Consider the following 19,032-nt stretch of genomic DNA (forward strand, 5'->3'; position numbering starts at 1 on the left):
ACGTCGGTTGGAATGGAGAAAGAATTGTTGTTCAAAGTGTTGTGTGAATCGACTCCAACATTCGATTTCTTGTATCACGTGCGAGTCGTGAAGTAAACGCAATCCATCTCCCAGGAAACAGGATCCTGCGTGTGTGTGTCGCCAATCGCGAGGGTTTGGTTTCGGTGTTTACGCACATGGCACCGCGTGGATCCTTGAGATCGAAGAGTGTCCGAAACCCTGGATCTATCAATGCGGGCAGATGGCCTTGACGGGGTGTCGATCGTATTTGTTTCATTAACGTCTGAAAGTGAAATGTGTGCCACTTGATCGAGAAGAAGGATATATCAGTTGACGCCTAAAATGGTGTATGATGTGTTTGTGTGAAGCATCCTATGGCTGCTTGGTTAGTTAAAGCAAATAGTTTAAATGGAAAGCGATCCATTGATCGCTGTGCTCTGGCGTGTTTCGGTCGGTGACGTGTCCTTTCTGTGCTTAACGCTTGTGTTGATGGAATTGCCATTCCTAGGAGCAGATTTGCAAATTGGTCTTCAGTTAAACTAAAACTAGGTGAAAGTGTAAGTTCCGGTCCGGGCCGAGAGTTCCACTTTCACCACCTCCTCCTACTCCTCGTCGTTGCAATTATCGTCGTGCGTCCACTATCCGCGTGCTCCACGCTGTCGTCGGCGACCATTTCTTTTTTCCTTCTTTCAAACGAAGTGCCCCGTGGTCACAGACACAGACCAGAGAGACGAGAGACGACGACAAGAACCCATTACCACCATCACTGCACGCCTCCGACGCATTCGAATTGCATCGGACGACAATCATTAGAAGTGCATTAGAGTGAGTGAGAAGGGCAGAGAAAGAGAAAGAGAGTGACAGGAATTGTCTGTGGTTGTCAAGAAGAAGCTCTGGCTGGTTCTGCTGTGTGTCTCCTCTTTCTCCTCTGCCTACCATTCGCTACCATCGTACAACACCGAGAGATAGGGGCCGAGCGGCGGCGGCTGGCTATCGCCTAGGCGTCCAAGTGCATCCCAGCCGGGCGAGTGCGAGCGAGAAAAGAGATGCACCGAGATGCGAGCGAGATGGCCACTATTCGTTCAACAGCAGGCCGGTTGTGTAGTACCGGGCTGCTGCCCCCGGCTACTACTATCAGAAACTAGCCATCAGCAGCATCACCATCACTACTACTACTACTACTACTACTACTGCTACTGCTAGGCACCACTACCTCGGGTACTAGATTGAAGCGCTGGCGGCGGCCACACAAACAGCAGTAGTAATAGTGAAGTGTAGTAGTGTAGTAGGCGCTGTGTTTGTGCACTTGAACCTGATCCCCGGCCACTAGCCCTCACTGGCAGCCTCCACACAAGCCGCCACGGATCACCGATCTAATAAGCTCTAATCTCGAGAGCGAGACTGAGTAAGAGAGAGCGAGAGTGTGTGTGAGAGAGAGCGAGAGGAGGCCTCTGTTCCCGGGGTCAAGCTCGCATGCTCGGATGCACTGTCTGCAGCAGCATCACCATCATCATCACCGTCATCACCCGTTACATAGTAACCTAGATGCAGTTTCCTCCGTGCTGGCCTGCTGTTGCTGCACTTGCATCATGAGTGTGTGCGTTGTGTGTGTGTGTGTGTGTGGGTGCGCGCTCGTGCATTTCAGGGCCATTCAGGGTCTGGTCTTTTCGTTTTCTTTTGTGCTGCTATTTTCTAATGCATTCACCAGACCGAACATGTGTGTGTTTGTGTGAGAGAGAGATAGAGAGCGTCTAAGATCAAGATCGCCACGAGATGAAGCATTTTGTAGGAAAAGAAAAGGCTTCAACGAACGCCAGCATCGAGAACAATCTCTGCTTGGTTGGTGAATGCCATCAATGGAATGTAACACTCGAGAAAATTACAATCATAAACATGTCCATTCTATCGATTTATGATGCAGTCGCAAACGAATTTTTATTGTGAAAATCTAATCCTGCTAACATATTGTGTGTTATTGTAGGATCAGCTAAATCTGGAAAATGTGGTCACCGTTTTCCCGTTCGTCGCAAAACCAAACGCTTAATCGATCCTCCTTAACCCCGTTTGGCATTTAAAATGTCATTTCCACCGCCCGACAATGAACAGAGCGCGGCGGTCCTCTTGCAACCCACATCCTGCCATCGTGACGGGGGGAATCGAAGGGAGGGGCTCGGAAGGTGTATGGAGTTGGAATAAATTTGAATAATTTTTCCCCATTCAACTCGGCCCTCGGAGAGGGGCGTTCGGGATCCAAAATGACGCAGCAGCAACAGCAACCCTTCTCTCTGTATCCTGATTTTATACTGGATCGCCCAAGGGGCACGATATGTGCACGTGTGTGACCGGTAACCAGCACCACCATGAAAGGATGTTTATCAACAACAGCAACAACGGGTAGCCGTCTCCTCCTCCTTCCTCTCTTGCTAACAATGTTGTGTCGCGGAATCAGGGAAAATGCATCCAAAAATAGGTTCCGTGCGCTCCTCGCGACGCCTACTCCGAAGTACCTTGTACCCGCACACTTGGCGACACATTAAGGGGGTGTGAGAAGCCCTGAAACTGTATTTGGGTCACGTAGTCTTCGAAATTCCCTTTCATTTCCCCTTCCTGGTAACAATTTCCAATGCCATCTAGGATGTCGGATCGGTACTGCTTCCCAAAGGCACGAAAGGTGTGTTAATCGACTGCGAAATGCGTCTGTGGTTGCTGCGAAGGAGTCGTCTTTCAAAAGGCTTCTTTTTATATTTACTTCGATAAACAACATTTGGATCTTTATGTAGGGTCCGAGATTGTAATGTGCAAATCAGGTATAAACAACAATTTTCACGGGAGGAAAGTGGCAGTTAGGATAACAATTTCTTAAAGAAACGTGCTTCAAAACCACAGACATATCGATGTATTGAAGGCAATGTTGAGCTTAAAAGGTGCCTCGAGCTGCTTCACGTCAACTGCAGACGGCCGCATCGTGTTTGTTGCTCGCTAAAATACACTCTCTGGCGCTCGAAAGCATGTGGGATGTGTTTTTGAATATGCTTCACTCTCGCATGGAACATCTTCTGAGACTTTTAGACGAATATAAAGTAGTAGAGCTATAACATTGAACCTTTTATGAGGTAACTAAAAAGCTATTCGAATTACAATTACAGAATAGCAGTTTGCTTCAAGCAGACGAATTTACTTCACCAGACTAGCAACCAACGCGGCTTCCTATCAGTAACCCGTTGCCCCTTTTCCACCATTCCTCTTTAATGAGCAGTCCAGCGACTGATACCGACCACCCCAGGGCACGGGGAAGTGTCACTGGCAGCGGCCCGTCACTTGGTTGACCTCTTTCCAAAGTGCGGCTCAAATTTACAAATTTTCGATTTCCATTTCACTCCGCGCCGTCGTCGTCGTCGTCGTTCGCTTGACGGTCAAGTTTACGCGAAATGAATGTCAACATGCCGGGTGTGTCGCCCGAAAAAGTGGTTCCCTCCCGCTCTTGCGGGGCTGCGTTTTCCGTACTTTTTCGGTCAGCGCAAATCGAAATCAATGTCAAAACGGTTGGCGGCCACGAGACGCCACTGCTGGTTTGAGACGCTTGGTTGGCCTTTCCTCTTCTTGTTATTCCGTTCACCGCCACCGGCTCGAGTCGGCTTCACTTCTTTTCGCAGTCTGAAATTGCGTCTGAGCCGCGGCCAATGCCGTGAACCGAGGAATAGGAGGCATAGAGGAGGAGGGGTGTGGTGGGGGGTCAACTGTAGATGACACCCGCCAAAACCGTCGTGTATATGGCGACCGACGGTCCGGCAGCACTCTCTCACGCAACCAACGCCGGTCTGATCGTGATCATGATCGAGATGTGTGCGAGAAAGGTGTGGAGGAGGAGGAGGAGGAGGTGTGCGAGTGAGGTATGCAATCAACCAAAAATCAAAGACAATATTCTAATGGAACACCGAACAAGCTGCTCTCATCTGCCGCCATACCATCGTTTGGTTTCAATTTTTGGGGCGAGAATAGTGGCCACTGGTGTTGGGGTCGCCGTTGTAGGTCAGCCAAGACAGGCAGACGGTAGCTCGTTTTGGGATCATAAATTATAGTATAACATTTCAATGTCACTCGAGAGCGATGGACACTGTCGCTGTCGCTGTTCTCGTTTGAGGTGTGTTTTAGGGTCACACCATCATCATCGTCATCGTCATCAGCATCATAATCATCTTTAGCGATGGGAATCGATGGACTCTTGTGAGAGATGCTTTGCAACCGCCTAACTCTCGTCGATCGATCCTTGCTTTACTACTCCTTGTTCCTGCAGAGCGGAATAACGGGGACTTAGTAAATAAATTTCTAATTTTGAGCTCAACATGACGATGACGAGCGAATGACTGACTGCGCGATACGGACATTGGTTCGTCTCGGAGCAACAAAAAAAAAGGCCGCGTCCCTCTGGTTTGATGTCGTTGCCAGAGAAGTTTATTTATTGCAGCACATAAAAACGTTTCATGATGCTGCTGCTGCTGCTACAGGTCACTTTGAAGATGTCTCACGAGTTCGAATGTTTAAAGTGTGTCTTTGTGAACCTCTTTCTTTTATTGATCCCAATGGGCCCAAAGGACTGTTGGATTCGCGCTATTTCGCTATAATGATTTTCCTTTCTCGAGGGAGCGTTTCGAGAGTCAAAAACAAAATGTTAAGCAGAATGCACATTTTTATTTGTGCTCTAGTGTTCATTAACCAATTATCGTTGCTCGTGTGTTGGGGATTTTTATTTCTCTTTCCTTCACTCAGTTGCGTATACTGGTACTGAAGTGCAGATAATGGTGATAATGGTGCATTTAATGGTAACAAGGGAATTAAGAAGTTTGGTATTTTTCTTTACATTTTTAGGATCAAAACAAAATCTTTTGCAGAATTGAAATGCAGAAAGAAAGAATCATTTTAATATGATTCCCAGCTTGCTGAGCTCATGGACGCGCAGCGATGGTGCATCCTAGCGGTGCCCACCATCAAGAAAATGCATCGAAGGATGCGAGGATTCTCGTGCTCTCGTTCCTCTCAATGGTGGGCCAGAATCCCGGAAGGCAGGATTTAATTCAACGTGTTAAACCACCGGCAAGTGAAACGAAGCGATTTGAAGAGGCAGCATAACAATTCTCCCCAGTACACCTCCCGATACAACGAGCGGTGGGGGAGACCACACCGCGTACGATGCTGCGATGTTGTTGTTGTTTTGCTCAAACTCCTTTCGTTCTCCTTTGCGTTTCCGATTTTTGTTTTTTTTTCTCGATGATGACGATCGCCCCCGGGGCGTTCTGAACGCACCGCATTTTTTGTTGCTGCCTATCTGCTTTGCCGTGGTGTGTGCGTGTGTGTGAGTGTTCGATGGGAAGCTTCTACGCCCCACGCGAAGCGAAGAATGATTTCTCCTCGCTCTGCATCGCTAATGATATGAAGTTTCCTGGAAAACGCATAGCTAATAAAGGCAGCAACGGAAAGCGAGAACGTGGGGAAGGGACCGAGGAGAATGCGAGAGAGAGGAAGCATTAGAGTAAGGAAAATGAGAAAAAAAAGTTGAAACACACACACACACCGGCACCGTGAAGAGAAGAACACGGCAATGAATAAACATATTCTAAGCGAAGGAAGCAAAACGGAAAAAAAACTTGAAAGAACGCAAGAACGAAACAGTGGAAAGCAGGAGGAAAAGGAAGAAGATAAAAAAACGAAAGGAACAACAATATAATTATGAAGAACGACGAGCGAGCGAGTAGAAGCGGGGCTCGAAAGTAGAAGACGCATAATAATAAACAGAATATGGTTAGAGAAGCGCTAACGCGAGCGCAATCGCTCACCAACTCGCGCACACGCAATCAAGGAAAAAAGGGGGAGAAAAGGAGAGAATAAAACGCATGATGATAGAGGCCCTTTTTGTATGTGTGCATACACACACGCACACTCGCGAGGAGAAAGAGGACAGGACAAAAATAATAACAAACCCCGTTCGTTCCCTTTCCACCACCTTCTCTTAGCTTCAAATCCCTCCTGGGGGAGGGAGGTCACCGGCAATGCTGGGTTTCTAGGTTTCTGTGTTGTTTTTTTTGGGTGATCCGGCCTATCCGACCGCCTGGAGGAAAGCCAAAGGGACCGAGCAACGCGTTCTGTCTATTCCGGGCCAATTGATAATCGGTATATTAATGGGCCTCGAGGGAACGACGACGATTCTCGACGAGTTCGAGTTCGGTTAAAACAATGAAATTTGATCGGCGGAGAAGGAGGGCTTCTTGAATTGTTGCAAGAGAAGAAAATTAAAAGAATTCTAAATGCTAATGTTGAGTTGAGTGGAGAGTTTCCCTGGAGAGCTCTGGCACAGGGGGGGTTCGTTGCCTGGTGTCACGTGAGTCTCTTGTTTGGTAGCTGGAGGGGTTTAGCTGCTCACTACCGTCCGGTTGGTCTGGTATTAGAAGACATTACGAGCGTCGAAGACATTAACTACTCCACCAAACCGAACGTGCGTGTTCGTGTGCGTTACTGCAAACGACATGAATTGACCGAAGAAAAAAAAACCGAGAAAAGCAGTTACAAAAGGGAGTCGTAGCAGGCCTCGTATACCCTTAAAAGCCTTCTTCTGGCCATCCCTTCTGCGTGCCTCTTTGCGGCTCCAGAAACAGGTAGATGATGATGATGATGATGAGGATGATGATGATGATGATGATGATAGGTGTGCTGTTGTGGCCGCACCATGGCCTGAGAGGAAAAGTTGGTTGAAGGACGCGCCACAGCTTCCCATCCATCAGTGTAGCCCCTTGGTGTCCTTCTGCTCCTCGCTGAGGGCCCTTCTTCTGTTTCTTCTTCTGCCTCTGTTGCTTCTTTTCTTGAGGTCCATTCCGGATACGTTCTACGTTCCCTTATGTTACAAGAATGTGTGTTTGAAGCAGCAGCGTGTGTGTGTACTGTGGTGCGCACTTGTGCTGCTGTGCGTAGAGAGAGAAAAGGAAAAAGAACGAAGCGATGGAAAAAAAAACCGGTTCCCTGGTCCCGGGAGATGGAGATCCGTATTACTCACCGGTGGAACGCGTGAGCGCGGAAGGGTGATTCCCTTTAGCGGCGATTCACCGATCAGCTCTTTACCACCACTACATCTTGCCCTTGAGCCCAACGGCAGCGACATCCCGCTAGAATTTGGAGACGACCCCACACACCACACACCACACACTACCCTACTACTCCGGACGGAGCTCGAAAGTTTCGATTTCGTTTCGAAGAAGCGACCGTAGGAGACGCCCCAGAAGAATCCAAGGTCCAAGGATCGGGTCCTGCTTTTATCATGTTTTTTTTTTCTTCCACCGAAAAGAGGGTCTGCAACACAAAAAAAAGCCAAGTAGTTATTAATGTTCGCAGATGTGTTTTTTTTTACTGTGACCACCCTTTGCACCTTACTCACTACTACTACTACTACCACTACTACATTCGGAATCTGGCTCACCCAGGTGTGTGGCAAAAATGTGACGGCGCGAAGAGAGGAGAGCAAAAACAAAATCCCCAAAATTCCTTCACGCGTGATCGTTAAATTCCAAGAAGGTGGATTGAGGGAAGGAGCTGCTGCTATACTCCACCATTCTCTAAGGTTCTACCTTGTTGCGCATGTTATCCGAAATGTTGAACACACGAGAGATCTCTCCCTCTCTCTCTCCACGTTCTACACGATCGCGCTCTAGTGTCGATCATATCGCGATGGCAATCATCCTCTCGTCGTCGTCGTCGTCGTCGTTTTTTAATCCTTTTTTTACGATTCAATTTCTGCGCACCCCCTGCCCGGTCCTTTTCGCCTTTTCTTGCCATTCTTGTGCTGTTGGACGGCCGGTGGGGCGGTCTCCTCCTAGCTTTCCGCGTCAGCGACTGATTTATGTGTTATCACCTTAAGCCCGGTTTTATGTGTGCGCCGATGTGAGCATCAACCTGTGTACCAGGGCACAGCGGGGTTGGAATAGGAAGGCCGGGGGGCGAATCATCGCAGATAAAAAGGTGACGACCTTGTCCCGGTCGATCATCGATGCCGGCAAATTCTTAAGATGCTTCACGCTACGCCACACACTCCAACGAAACTAGTCGTGAAGAGGAGAGGGAATCGCTTTTGACCGGCAGCGGTTGGCGTTGGCTTTTAAAAACCAACAACATCCACCTTCCAGCGAAAACGAATGAACGGCCTTTTAAAGTCTAATTATGGTAGTCGAAAGCCTAATTCTATTGTTGTGTTCTAGTGTGTTCGCTGAGAGAGTGGTGGTCGGTGCGGCTTTTTGGCATAATTTCCTCGCGTTTTCGAAACGCAACAATTAGCCTGCCAATCAATGGCCTGTGGCGACTAATACGCTATTGAACGATCACCATTGTTCGTAGTAGATCGTACCGCGCATCGTGACTTCTTCCTCTGCAAAATGAACGATCTGCTGTTAGGTGGGAGTGTGTTAATTTGCATATTTTATTGTAGACCAAGAGACGGGGCGGCCAGTCTTAAGCCTCTCTCTCTCATTCCTCGTGCAAAGTCATGAAGAAAAAAAAAAGCTTTAATCTCCCGCAGCCCCGATGGAAAAGAGGGGAGAAAGCCTAATAAGGGAGTCGGTTGCTAGACAACGGCGGGATCGGAGGATGGTCTTTTTCTTCTTAAGGTCATGCGAATGGTTTGGAGTGGCTCTTGAAGAAATATTAAAAATAATCTCCCGCCTTAACCTTCTGCCCGGCCACACTATTCTATTCCGACAACGAGCCACAGAATCGTGCCGGAATGTGGAGAAGCATTCCCTTCCTAGCGCTATTTTTTGGATGATCAAATCCCTCTCAAACAGGGCCCTTCGATGGGTTCCAGGCATCATCGGAGTCACCGAGAACACCCGCTTCTCACCATCGAAACGTGAGATAAACTACGAAAACCGATCGCGCACACACAGAGCCCTTGCTCGCTGTGGTAAAAAGTCACGTAGATCGACCTTGGTGTACCCCTATATAGATCTTTATAGTCACTCCGAGTTTCGAGTACAACCCGCAGCGCAGCGCAGCGCAGCACAGTCTGTGAAATGTGGGTAATAGCACCACGATCGTTTAGTGCGCGTATGATGATGACGAAGCGCGCACCACACCGCAAACGAGGCACCGTTTCATCGCATATTCAACACCCGCAACACTGTGTTGCCAAAGTGGTGGCGAGTGGCGGCGCACACAGGTGACACACAGCAGAGACCCCACAGTAGACACCCCAGACAGACGGCAGACCGCCGAGGGGTTGTGTGAAAGTGTTCCTTCTTTTTTGTTTTTGTTACTGCACGCAACGGCGTCGTCGTCGTTGCCGTCTGCATAAATCGTGTGGCCTCCGGATGCACCGGGCGGGGTACGGGCCAAAGATGCTAATTAATACTAGGACAGATAGGAGGAGCGTCACGACCTTACGGTGGTGGGGTTACCTTAGCTCTCACCCCGTCGCTTTTAACGTTGAATGCAACGCTGCGAGAAGTGCATCGCGAAAAAGGGGATCATAGTACCACCACCAGCACCAGCAGCAGCGAGTTCAACGATCTTCTCAACGATGAGCGCTGTGCTTTTGCTGCATCAACGCCGCCACGTGGGTTCTCCTTGCTGCTGTAACAGCCGTAAACTCTGCAAAACATTCTCTGTATGTTCCACTCTTTCTAGGACTGCTGGAGCGTGGTGAAACAGTAATAAGGCCAGCACCATCAGAAGCCCATAGGACCGGAGGGTGGCCCACGTTTTGCACGTTCTTGCGTTCCTCACCTTCGCCTCACATTACGATGACCATGAACTTGTGTGCGAGCGACGGGCGTCCGTGGCAGAAGTGAAGGAAGAAGAGAAGCCACTACTACACGTTCTTATCATACCACCGTCCTTCATGGTTCAGGTGGCGCAGTGGTACCCTCGGCTGGCTGTCCTCGAAGAGTTCACCGACACCGGGGCACCGGTGCGATCGCGAGACCGGCGGCATAATGACTCGTGCGATGTGCGCCGCACTACTATGCTAAGTACACATTTATGTCGTTGCAATGCAAAAATCCATCCTCCCGAGTGTTCCGTGCGCTCTAGTACGTACGCTGCTGCTGCTGCTTTATTGCTGCTTGGTTGTTAAAAGTGATGCCTTGGCTCTCTGTGGCCGGAGCAACACGGAATTACGATCAGCGAAGCTAGCACTTGGACTGGACACGAGAAGAGAAGATCGATCATTAAGACGGCATCCCCCTTTCGCCGGTTATGAAGGATGATTGAAACGCCATCGGTAATTGATGGTAACCGTCCTCCCCGAAATGTCCTCGCATTTATGAGGCTCGTTAGCAGCCAGCGCTGGATATGGGAGCTGGAAGGAGGCGCCCTTCGATCTGTGCCTTCGCTAATAGCAGAATAGTTTACCTTATCGGAACTGAAGCGAGAGAGAGAGGCCGCGAAGATGATGGAGTGACGTGAAAAGTGATTTCGTTTTATAGTTTAACGCTTAGGCGTTCCGGGGTCGAGAGGCGAGAGGAAACCCGTTTTATGATCCGCATTTTATGACTAGTTTCGATGATCGAAGGTTCTGGGGATTTTCATTCCTCCGGGGAAATTAAAGCGCTGCCCTATGAAGGCCCTATGGAGTCTCATCAGAACGGTATTCAGCTGGGGGGACTCGAAACTGAACGAACGCTGTTAAATACTTTCTCCTTCAAAATCGCTAACCGAGCTCCTTCTAGACCTCTCTCGACCAAACTTCCAGTGCTTAGGCTCGTGGTCGGTGCTAGTCTGATTGATTGTTCTTTTCGCTTTTTCTTTTTTCCGTTTTTTTTTGGTCGAGCTGCAACTTCTAGTAGTAGTCGCCCCACACGTCTCGTTATCCAATTTATCGGACCAAATTTGTGGCAATTGTGGACATTGCTGCATCGCTGCACGGCAGGGAGTCTCGAATATGGCGCTGTCCGATGAGCGTCACCCTGGTCTAGTGTTACTAGTGTCTGGAGAACGCTTGTTGATTCGAATTCTTGATTGGATAAAAGACAAAAGTATTTGGATTCTAATATTGACTGAAGAAAGATTCAAATTGGAAATGCTTTTTGTGGAATCTTCAAGCACTTCTCTTACTAGTCGTCCTCTACGTCTTTTGCTATCGTGATCATCCATTTGCTTTGCACGCCTCGCGATCGTACTATTAATCTACATTTCCATGTCTCGCTCTCGGCATTATGCAGCAGCAGAATCGCGAAACTCGCGCGAATCGGAAGTCGCGGTCTCGGAAGGGAGGAAGGGAGCCCGCCTTTTCCTGCTGATAGAACGCCGCCGAGTCTTGCGAGCACAGTGGCGGGCGAGGACAGGGTGTCGTCGTGTGATATACGGCCCTGAACGCGTTCCTTCACACGAACCCCGGCGAACGAAATGCCTCTTCACTAACAGGCAGATCGAAACGGTGCTGCTGCAATCAAGGCGGAGTTGTTGGAGTGGCGCACCATCACCACCGCCATCATCATCCCGATCCAACCTTGATGCACCACACTCTCTCTAGCAAAAGAGAAGGAGCAGAAGTTCACGTCTCTGGGAACGCGCTTATCGCGCACCAGCCTCCTTGCACCGCCCGGGTCCCGGGTCACGGTGGCGGCGTGTCTGTGTTTACTCGGCACCTCGGGTGCACCGCGCAACGATAGAGCAGAAGCGAAGCGAAAGCCAGACAGAGCGCGGCGACACCACACCGACGACGAGAATGGCCTAACCTCCCAACTCTCTCTCCTGTGACTGCGCGACTGAATCAACGCAAACAACTGCAGGCAGACAGGGCCGCCTGCACACATTGATGATTCTGGTTCAAATCAATTGAGCCATGCTGTGCTCCGCTACGCAGACAACAGGCGCGCACACCGGGGACCTACCTCTTTTGCTCTAGTTGTTCTTGTTGCTGTGACGGGTTCTAGAACTCTTCCAGGGACCGAGAATTGTCTTACTGCCAGGTTGCCTGGCTCGACCATGTGTAGGCTAATGGCGGCGCCATCACTGTTTGATCGGTGCGCTGCTCCTCCGATGGCGAGGCTCAATTGATCAATGATTTCGAACGGCTGCAGCACACGGTTTTCCGCTTGTCCCGCTATCACTGATCACCGATGCAGCTGATGATGATGATGATGATGACGCAAATGGTGGGGACGTGGACTAGGTGCAACCGTCTTATGTATACCCTCGATTGATTTCTGATCTGATTTCGATCGATAACATAACGAATGGTAATCAATGTAGCAACTATTATTGGACTAGATCGCTTACTTATCGCCACCACATCCGTTGGGTCTAGGGAAGGTCTTCATTTACAGACATTTCTGTTGGTTGTTGTATCTCATTCGACATTAATGTTGATTCCAATCGTCATCTTTTCTTAAGTACGATTCAAAGAATTCTTTTGAGGATTCCAGAGGAGGTATAATACTTAATACTTGGCCTAATGGTTTTCATAACTTATCAGCTATGGTATATCAGGATGTCCTTTAAAGATTTATAGTCTTTAAGACGTATTGCTTCCTATCCTATAGGATAAAATGTTGCTATTTTTGTTCCTACTATTCCTCAGCTCAAGAGAATATATTTAGATTTAAAAGATTGTTTCCTGTAACAACATACAACTCCATTAGCTCAAGCCTTGGATGCGAATGCTAGACAATCCCTACCTTAATCCTTTTAAGTCTCGCGCACTCTTCGCCCAATCGTAGGCGCTCAATGGAAGAGGGAGGATTCAATTTAGCCATTGTAAAAGCACTATCGCCGTAAAACCGCACCGTCGTTACCTTGTCGGCCACCGAGCCTAGTGTTTGGCGTAAGGAATCCCGGATTATGACACCCACGAGTTAATGATTAACTTTCGCCATTGTACCCGTGGCATGGTGTGCGAATCTCTAGCGTCTGGTTTGGAGGAAAACACGCTTCGGTATCTCACATACTCTCTCTTTCGCTGGCGTCGAAGGGCTTCCTTTTGTTGATCTTTCAACAGCGCAAGTCTTGACAGCAGCAGCAACAACCGCAACAATGAGCATTAAGTAAGCAAAGAAACCTTGCTCTCGCGAGGTCGGCCCTCAAGGTGGGCGCTGGGTAGGAACTGGTGCTATACTCGTGGCACCGTCTATTCCTCTTCCTTACCAACACCCTCCCCTAGCTGCGGCTTTATCTCTTATCGCTTATCAATTCCACGGTTGGCCTAGTTTCGCGCTCCGCTTTTGTAAATCTTTCCTGATAAGCAACGACGACGATGGCGGTGGCGCGGTGGACGGAAAGGCAACCTTTATTCCCATGTCGGGAATCTTCTCGCGACTATGGCGTTGTAGTACCACCGTAAAGGTGAAATGGATTTAATGTACAAAGTTGACAACATCGATCGATCGATCGATGTTCGCAAGAAGCTATGCTCGAGAGGCATATCGAGATGTGATCAAACCCCATCGGTCAAGTGGCTGGATGGCTGGAGAGACACGGACCAGAACAGGTACCTTGTTGTTCTGTCTTGTCTCGGTTAAGTTAACGATCTTGCTTCGCCCCACGGTTCGGGTACCTTTCCTTTTAGCAGAAGCAGGTCTCGTCCTGTGGCGCGATTTTGTTTCGCAAAAAACTGTGTCGGATGCGAACAGAGGAGATCCAGAAGAGAACCTTGGCCACCGAACCGAACCGAAGGAACCAGGAAGCAAAGAGGAAGCCAGAGGAAGGAATCAGGATAATGAACGATAACAACCAGAATCCGAGAAATGAGGAGAATGAGAGGGAGAGAGAGAGAGAGATAGAGGGAATCGTAGCCGAGCATAATGAAATCTTCCAATTGCTTCGATCTCCCGCTGGGCTGACCGACCTCTGGGATCGCTTTTGTAAACGAAACCCAACGAAGCAGCATCAACAGCATCAGCAGCAAGAAGGTCCTGCTCTGTGGTCTGTGTGGAGTCGTCCTCCTCACAAAAGTGAAGGGAAATTCCATCACTGAGCCACTGTTCGATCGATGGTGGTGGAGCAGACCTCACACACACACACACACACACATGCACCACGACGCGCGTGGCTTTTTGATCTTTGGAATCTGGTCTGAGTCTTCTCCGCGGTTGCTGCTGGAAGGTGGTGGGGAGGGCAGGTGCGTGCGAGAAAGCGAAAGACAAATGTCAGCCGATCGACGGTTGGTTGTTCTCTTATCTAACTTCTTTTTGTTTTCAAGCGATCGAGGAACAGGAATCGAACGCCGGAGACCGGTTTGCTGAACGTTCCCGAAGGAGTCCCGTCTTTCCCGCTGTCTCCGTTCTGTGGAGCACATGGAATTGACATTCTCTCTCTGGTATCGGACCGTCTCGAGGAACAGAAGGGGGAAGCACATCGATACACAAATGTAAAAATGTAGATCGATCGATCAGCAACGAGGGCGCCTTTCTGGTGGACAAAGTGATTGCATTGTAACACGTTTTTGAGAGAGGGGTTTTGCATTATGTTTTCGGATGTCTGATAAGTTTCGCTAATGTCTGATAAGTTTTTCTTTGTTTCAACAACTGATATTCTAATCGTTTGATGATCTCCGTGTGTTTCCTGAGGACAAAATGGACCAAGTCCTACATTCTACGTTCACTGATCTTCGATTGTAGTGCTTTTGAATGAAAAGATCGTCGCATTAAGGTGGAGATGGGAAAAGTTGACACTTCTAATGAGCTTCCGTATCTCTTGTGACTGCTAGGGAGGTCTACTCCATACGACCTAGATTATGATTTCGAATGAAGCGCGATACTCTCCGATATCGTTTCAATCGAAATGACGATAACCTAGATCCGATATCTTCGATCCCAGATATGGACTAGATGGTGGTGTACACAGTGCTTTAGGGATAAGACGGTATATTCGGAGTGTTCTATCAATCATTCAACTCGTGTACTTCGCTCTTCTCTCGTGTTCTTCGCTTTGGGAGACTCCATCAACAGCTTGAAGTCTCCGTAAACTAGTTCTTCCATTAACGACATGCTTCTCTATAATCCCTACAATGATGAATACAGCATACAAAAACACGTGCATTAACCGTCGTACGGTGAAAAAGTGAACACAACATTTTGTTCTAGAATCATCATCGAATAGTGAGAAACTCCTCCAGTAGTGACCCCGCCCCGTGGCACACCAAGAGCAGCCGAGGCATTCGGGGTTTAGTTGTGGTATGCTGTGGTGTGTGTGCGGTTGCGGTAATAGCGAACCGTGCTCAGCATGAAACAACTTCGGCCGAATAGTGCTCACAGTTATAGTACGCCAACGGAGTACCTCGTTTCCGCCAGTAACCGTCATCCGCAGCAGCATCGACGGCGTCATTGCCGAGTATTGTCGGTGTTGTGACACGCTCACGTGCGTGGTTTTTATCCGTGATATGATCATGAGGGAGACGAAGTGATAAACGAGCGGCGGAGGTGTTGGCTATAAGCAGAATTGCACCAAAAAAACAACCTCAACCTGTAAACCGCACGAACGAAAGGGTGTGTGTGTGTGTGTTTCGTTGTGTGCCAGGAAGATATTCAAGTGTGTGATTCCGCGAAAGGAAGAAAGGAAAGATAGTGTGTGAAACGACCGTTAAAGGTGCTAAGTGCTTCGCCGTGTACTACAGGATCTGTCTCTCTGTAGAAGCTAGTAACAACCACGGTTGCAAGGGCTGCAGCAGCATTAGTGAGGTGTCAGATCGTATAGTGAGGTGTTAACGGTGTACGCAGCGCAGCGGTGTTCTCACAACAAGGTGTAACTCCGCGAATAGTAAAGAATACTTAGTAGAGAAGTTAGTAGTTTGGTGTTTCAGGCACCTTCCTGGAGAAGGCGATAGGATCGCGTGGAGGAAAGATCGACGTCTTCTCGTCTCAACGATTGGCCTTCATCAACTGGTGCCGCTGCTCGGGGGGTAGTGGTCATCCAGAGAACCTTTTTCCACCACCCACTTGCCTCAACTCAACGTGGACCTCAACAACAACAACAACAACAGTAACAGCAACGGGAGACTCTTTACACAGTAGTACCTCACAGTAAGACGCGTGCGCGTAACAAGACACAGACCTCATCGAGGATCATCGTACAGAAGCTATTAGCTGCTTCGTTCGGGATCTGCCTCTCTATTTCTCGGGGACGTTCTTATCGTCCTTGACCACCCTACCGTTTTCCCTTAAAACGTCAACGTACGAACGAACGATTTCAAGATGATGAAACGCCGGTGGTCCAACAATGGTGGCTTCACCTCGCTGCGGATGCTGGACGATAGCAGCTCCGAGGTGACGTCCTCGTCCGCCGCCCTAGTAATGTCACCCGGTATGACCATGTCGCCGACTTCGCTCGGTTCGCCGGAATACAACGAGCTGGAGCTATGGGGCGCGTACGACGAGAACGCCTACAATGGTCACAGTGTCCTGTCGAACGGGAACAACAATCTGGGCGTTGGTGGCGGTGGAGGTTGTGGTGGAGGTGGTGCAGGAGTCACCGCTAACCAGCTGCTGATGAACGGCATCATGCACGGTACGAACAACCTGAACGGGATGATGAATGGTATCGGCATTGGTCCGGGTATTGGCGGCGGCGGCGGAGGCGGCGGCCCCGGTGGCGGTACGGTCGGTGTCAATGGGCAACCGAACGGTATCGGTCAACCAAACAGCAATCAGATCCAGCAGTTTGTCGGCAATCTGATCAGCGGTATGAACCACTCGCAAACGATCATCCCGCCGCTACCATCGATCATCCAGAACACGATCATGAATACGCCACGCAGCGAATCCGTCAACTCGATCTCCTCAGGTAAGTTTGTGTGTGTGTTTGTTTTGATGGTGTTCAAGGCTGTGGAAGTAGTTCCTTCTGAAAGTGCAAACATAGCAAGCGTTTAAATTTATACCAAAGTGAGTTGACTCCTTTGACAGTTATGACAGATGCGCACCGGTGGTGTCTTTTCTTTGCGTACAATCTTTAATGACGAAGGATACGATTGCACCAGCAACCTTATCTACCCTTACTTAACTCCCTACAATACAATGCACAGTGAGTCATCCATCGCTCCGACGCAGAGGTTATCCAACTCACGAATCCGCTTGAGGAAGGAAAAACCCGCGAGGAAGTGACATCCCTCGTCTCTCGAGCTCTGTTACTTTCATTGACCTACATTCGCGAAGCTGCTGGCTGTTGGTGGTTGGGTTGGGTGGTTGGTAGTTTATGATGGTGGTAACAACATTGGGTTCGCGCGATCGGTTGTTCCGCCTTTAGCCTTGTGCGTCAGCCACCAGAAGGATGATGGTGATTAAGGCACATTCATGTGTGCCGCGTACGCGTACGCGTGACCTTCTTCCGGCCTTCCGGACCCCGCCAATCGCGCGCTGCTGCTGTGGTATTGTCTTCTTGTGTCAGGCTTCGATTGTGGCGAAAGCGATTCGAAGGTTCGTAACGCGATAACAGCAGCTGTTGTTGTTATGACTGATGCGTGGTGCGTGCACGTTAGGTGGTCCGATTAGTTTGCAGTCGATGAAACGAGTATTCGAAATATTCTCTCTCACTCTCGACAGGACACACAATTTAAAACGACATCCAGCTGTCATCAATTATGACTCTTCACACGTTGGTCTAGTAGTCCATGGTTTTGAAAAATACCGTCCTAGGTGTGTTGCTTCTAGAACATTCACAGCGTCACGCGGTCGGTGACGCCTACTGTGTCACCAAAGTCCGTCACACACATGGTGGTAGGATTACAAATTGAACATAAATTATGTTACCAATCAGTGAGTGGTGGCAACGTGATATGTCACGTTGGTTGTACATACTCCGGTGGGGTCAAGCAGAGCGCAGAACAGAGATCGCTTACGGATCGCTCTTGACCTGAATCTGCGTTGCGTTGTCGGCGATGCCGCCGGTCCGACCGCACCAGGACGCCTACTCTGATTCAGACGGTAGAAATGAAGAAAAAAAAAACCCCGCTCGAGGTCGTGTAGCAACAACGATGCGATGGCGATGATGATGCTGCATTGGACGACATCAACAAACTTCCTCGCTGTCGGTGTCTTCTGTCCTCCCTGTCCACCCAGGGGTGCCAGTAGATGACACCTACCGGACACCACCACCACGTAGCTCTGTCGTTCTTCGTCTGGACACTAGCGTCCAGTGTTGTTCGCTTAGATTCTAATCTGGTTAGCAAACGTGAACGTCCGTGCGGTGGAGAGCTGCAGTCATGCGCTATTCATTTTGTCATCTCGAAGCATCAGCACCGGGCCGGGAGCAGAAGAAGGGGTAGAGGAAGTGCTCGCCGTGACGCTCTCGCTCTCGGTCTCACTCTCTATCAGCGAGTATCACGAGAACCGCTTTTCTAGGTCAGCAACCGGGGGGAACACACAGCAGCAGCAACAGTAACTTCGAGTTCACGTTCACTGACGCCTGTTCGACGTGATGTATCGCACGCACACACACACTGGCGCCTTCGCTATGGCGATTATCAATATGGAATGGCCTACACCACAGCCCTCCAACACGCCGCCATATCACCCCGAAAGAACCCCCACCCATCCCATGATGTGGACGGCATTTTTACGCTTTTCATGGTCATCCAACATCCTCCAATACTCAAGTCTCCCGATCGCCTATGGAGAGACCGCTACTCCTTTCCCTTCCACCGTCCATCCGTCCGTCCGTTCGCGTTCGGAGAGCATTAGTGAGAGAAGTGTGTGAGGGTGTTGTTTACCCTGACAGGCGCTGCCAACGCTCAGGTTTGGTTGGCCGGCCAATGGCTTTGGCTGACGACATCTGTTACGCAGCTTGCCGATCAGCAGCAGCAGCAGCAGCAAATCCGCCACTACCCAGAGTGTCGTGTCTGTCCAACTTTTGCTAGTAGCAATGGTCAGGGGGACTACGTTTAGAACGTTGACAACAGGTTTCTCATGTTTCGTTATCATTCGGTTTGTGCGGAATTCAATGGAATACTGACATACTATTCGAACTCGAGTTTCGTCAGTCAAAAATGGAGGACATCTTCTTGTATTTCTGAATTTTCACATCCAAATGTTTATAGTCAATTTCTATTACAAACAAGATGTTTATAAA

The 19,032-nt window shown here is 49.2% G+C and overlaps 3 protein-coding genes across 6 annotated transcripts in view; 2 read left to right on the forward strand and 1 right to left on the reverse strand.

Moving 5' to 3' along the window:
• The window catches only part of LOC125953426 (testin), a 266,491-nt gene that overhangs the window by 216,418 nt on the left and 31,041 nt on the right, over positions 1–19,032 (forward strand). The gene's annotated exons all lie outside the window — the stretch shown is intronic.
• Positions 1–19,032, reverse strand: part of LOC125953378 (unconventional myosin-XVIIIa) — a 284,199-nt gene that overhangs the window by 212,047 nt on the left and 53,120 nt on the right. The gene's annotated exons all lie outside the window — the stretch shown is intronic.
• The window catches only part of LOC125953410 (ecdysone receptor), a 218,702-nt gene that overhangs the window by 147,473 nt on the left and 52,197 nt on the right, over positions 1–19,032 (forward strand). Inside the window, exon 2 of one of the 4 annotated variants that reach the window (XM_049682992.1) lies at positions 14,994–16,752. The exons of the other annotated variants lie outside the window; for them this stretch is intronic. Coding sequence (XP_049538949.1) covers positions 16,164–16,752 — 589 coding nt within the window. The 5' untranslated portion in view covers positions 14,994–16,163. The remainder of the gene's footprint in view (positions 1–14,993; positions 16,753–19,032) is intronic. 4 annotated transcript variants of the gene reach the window in all.

This window comes from Anopheles darlingi, chromosome 3 (genome assembly GCF_943734745.1).
Source record: "Anopheles darlingi chromosome 3, idAnoDarlMG_H_01, whole genome shotgun sequence".
NCBI classification, from domain to species: domain Eukaryota; kingdom Metazoa; phylum Arthropoda; class Insecta; order Diptera; family Culicidae; genus Anopheles; species Anopheles darlingi.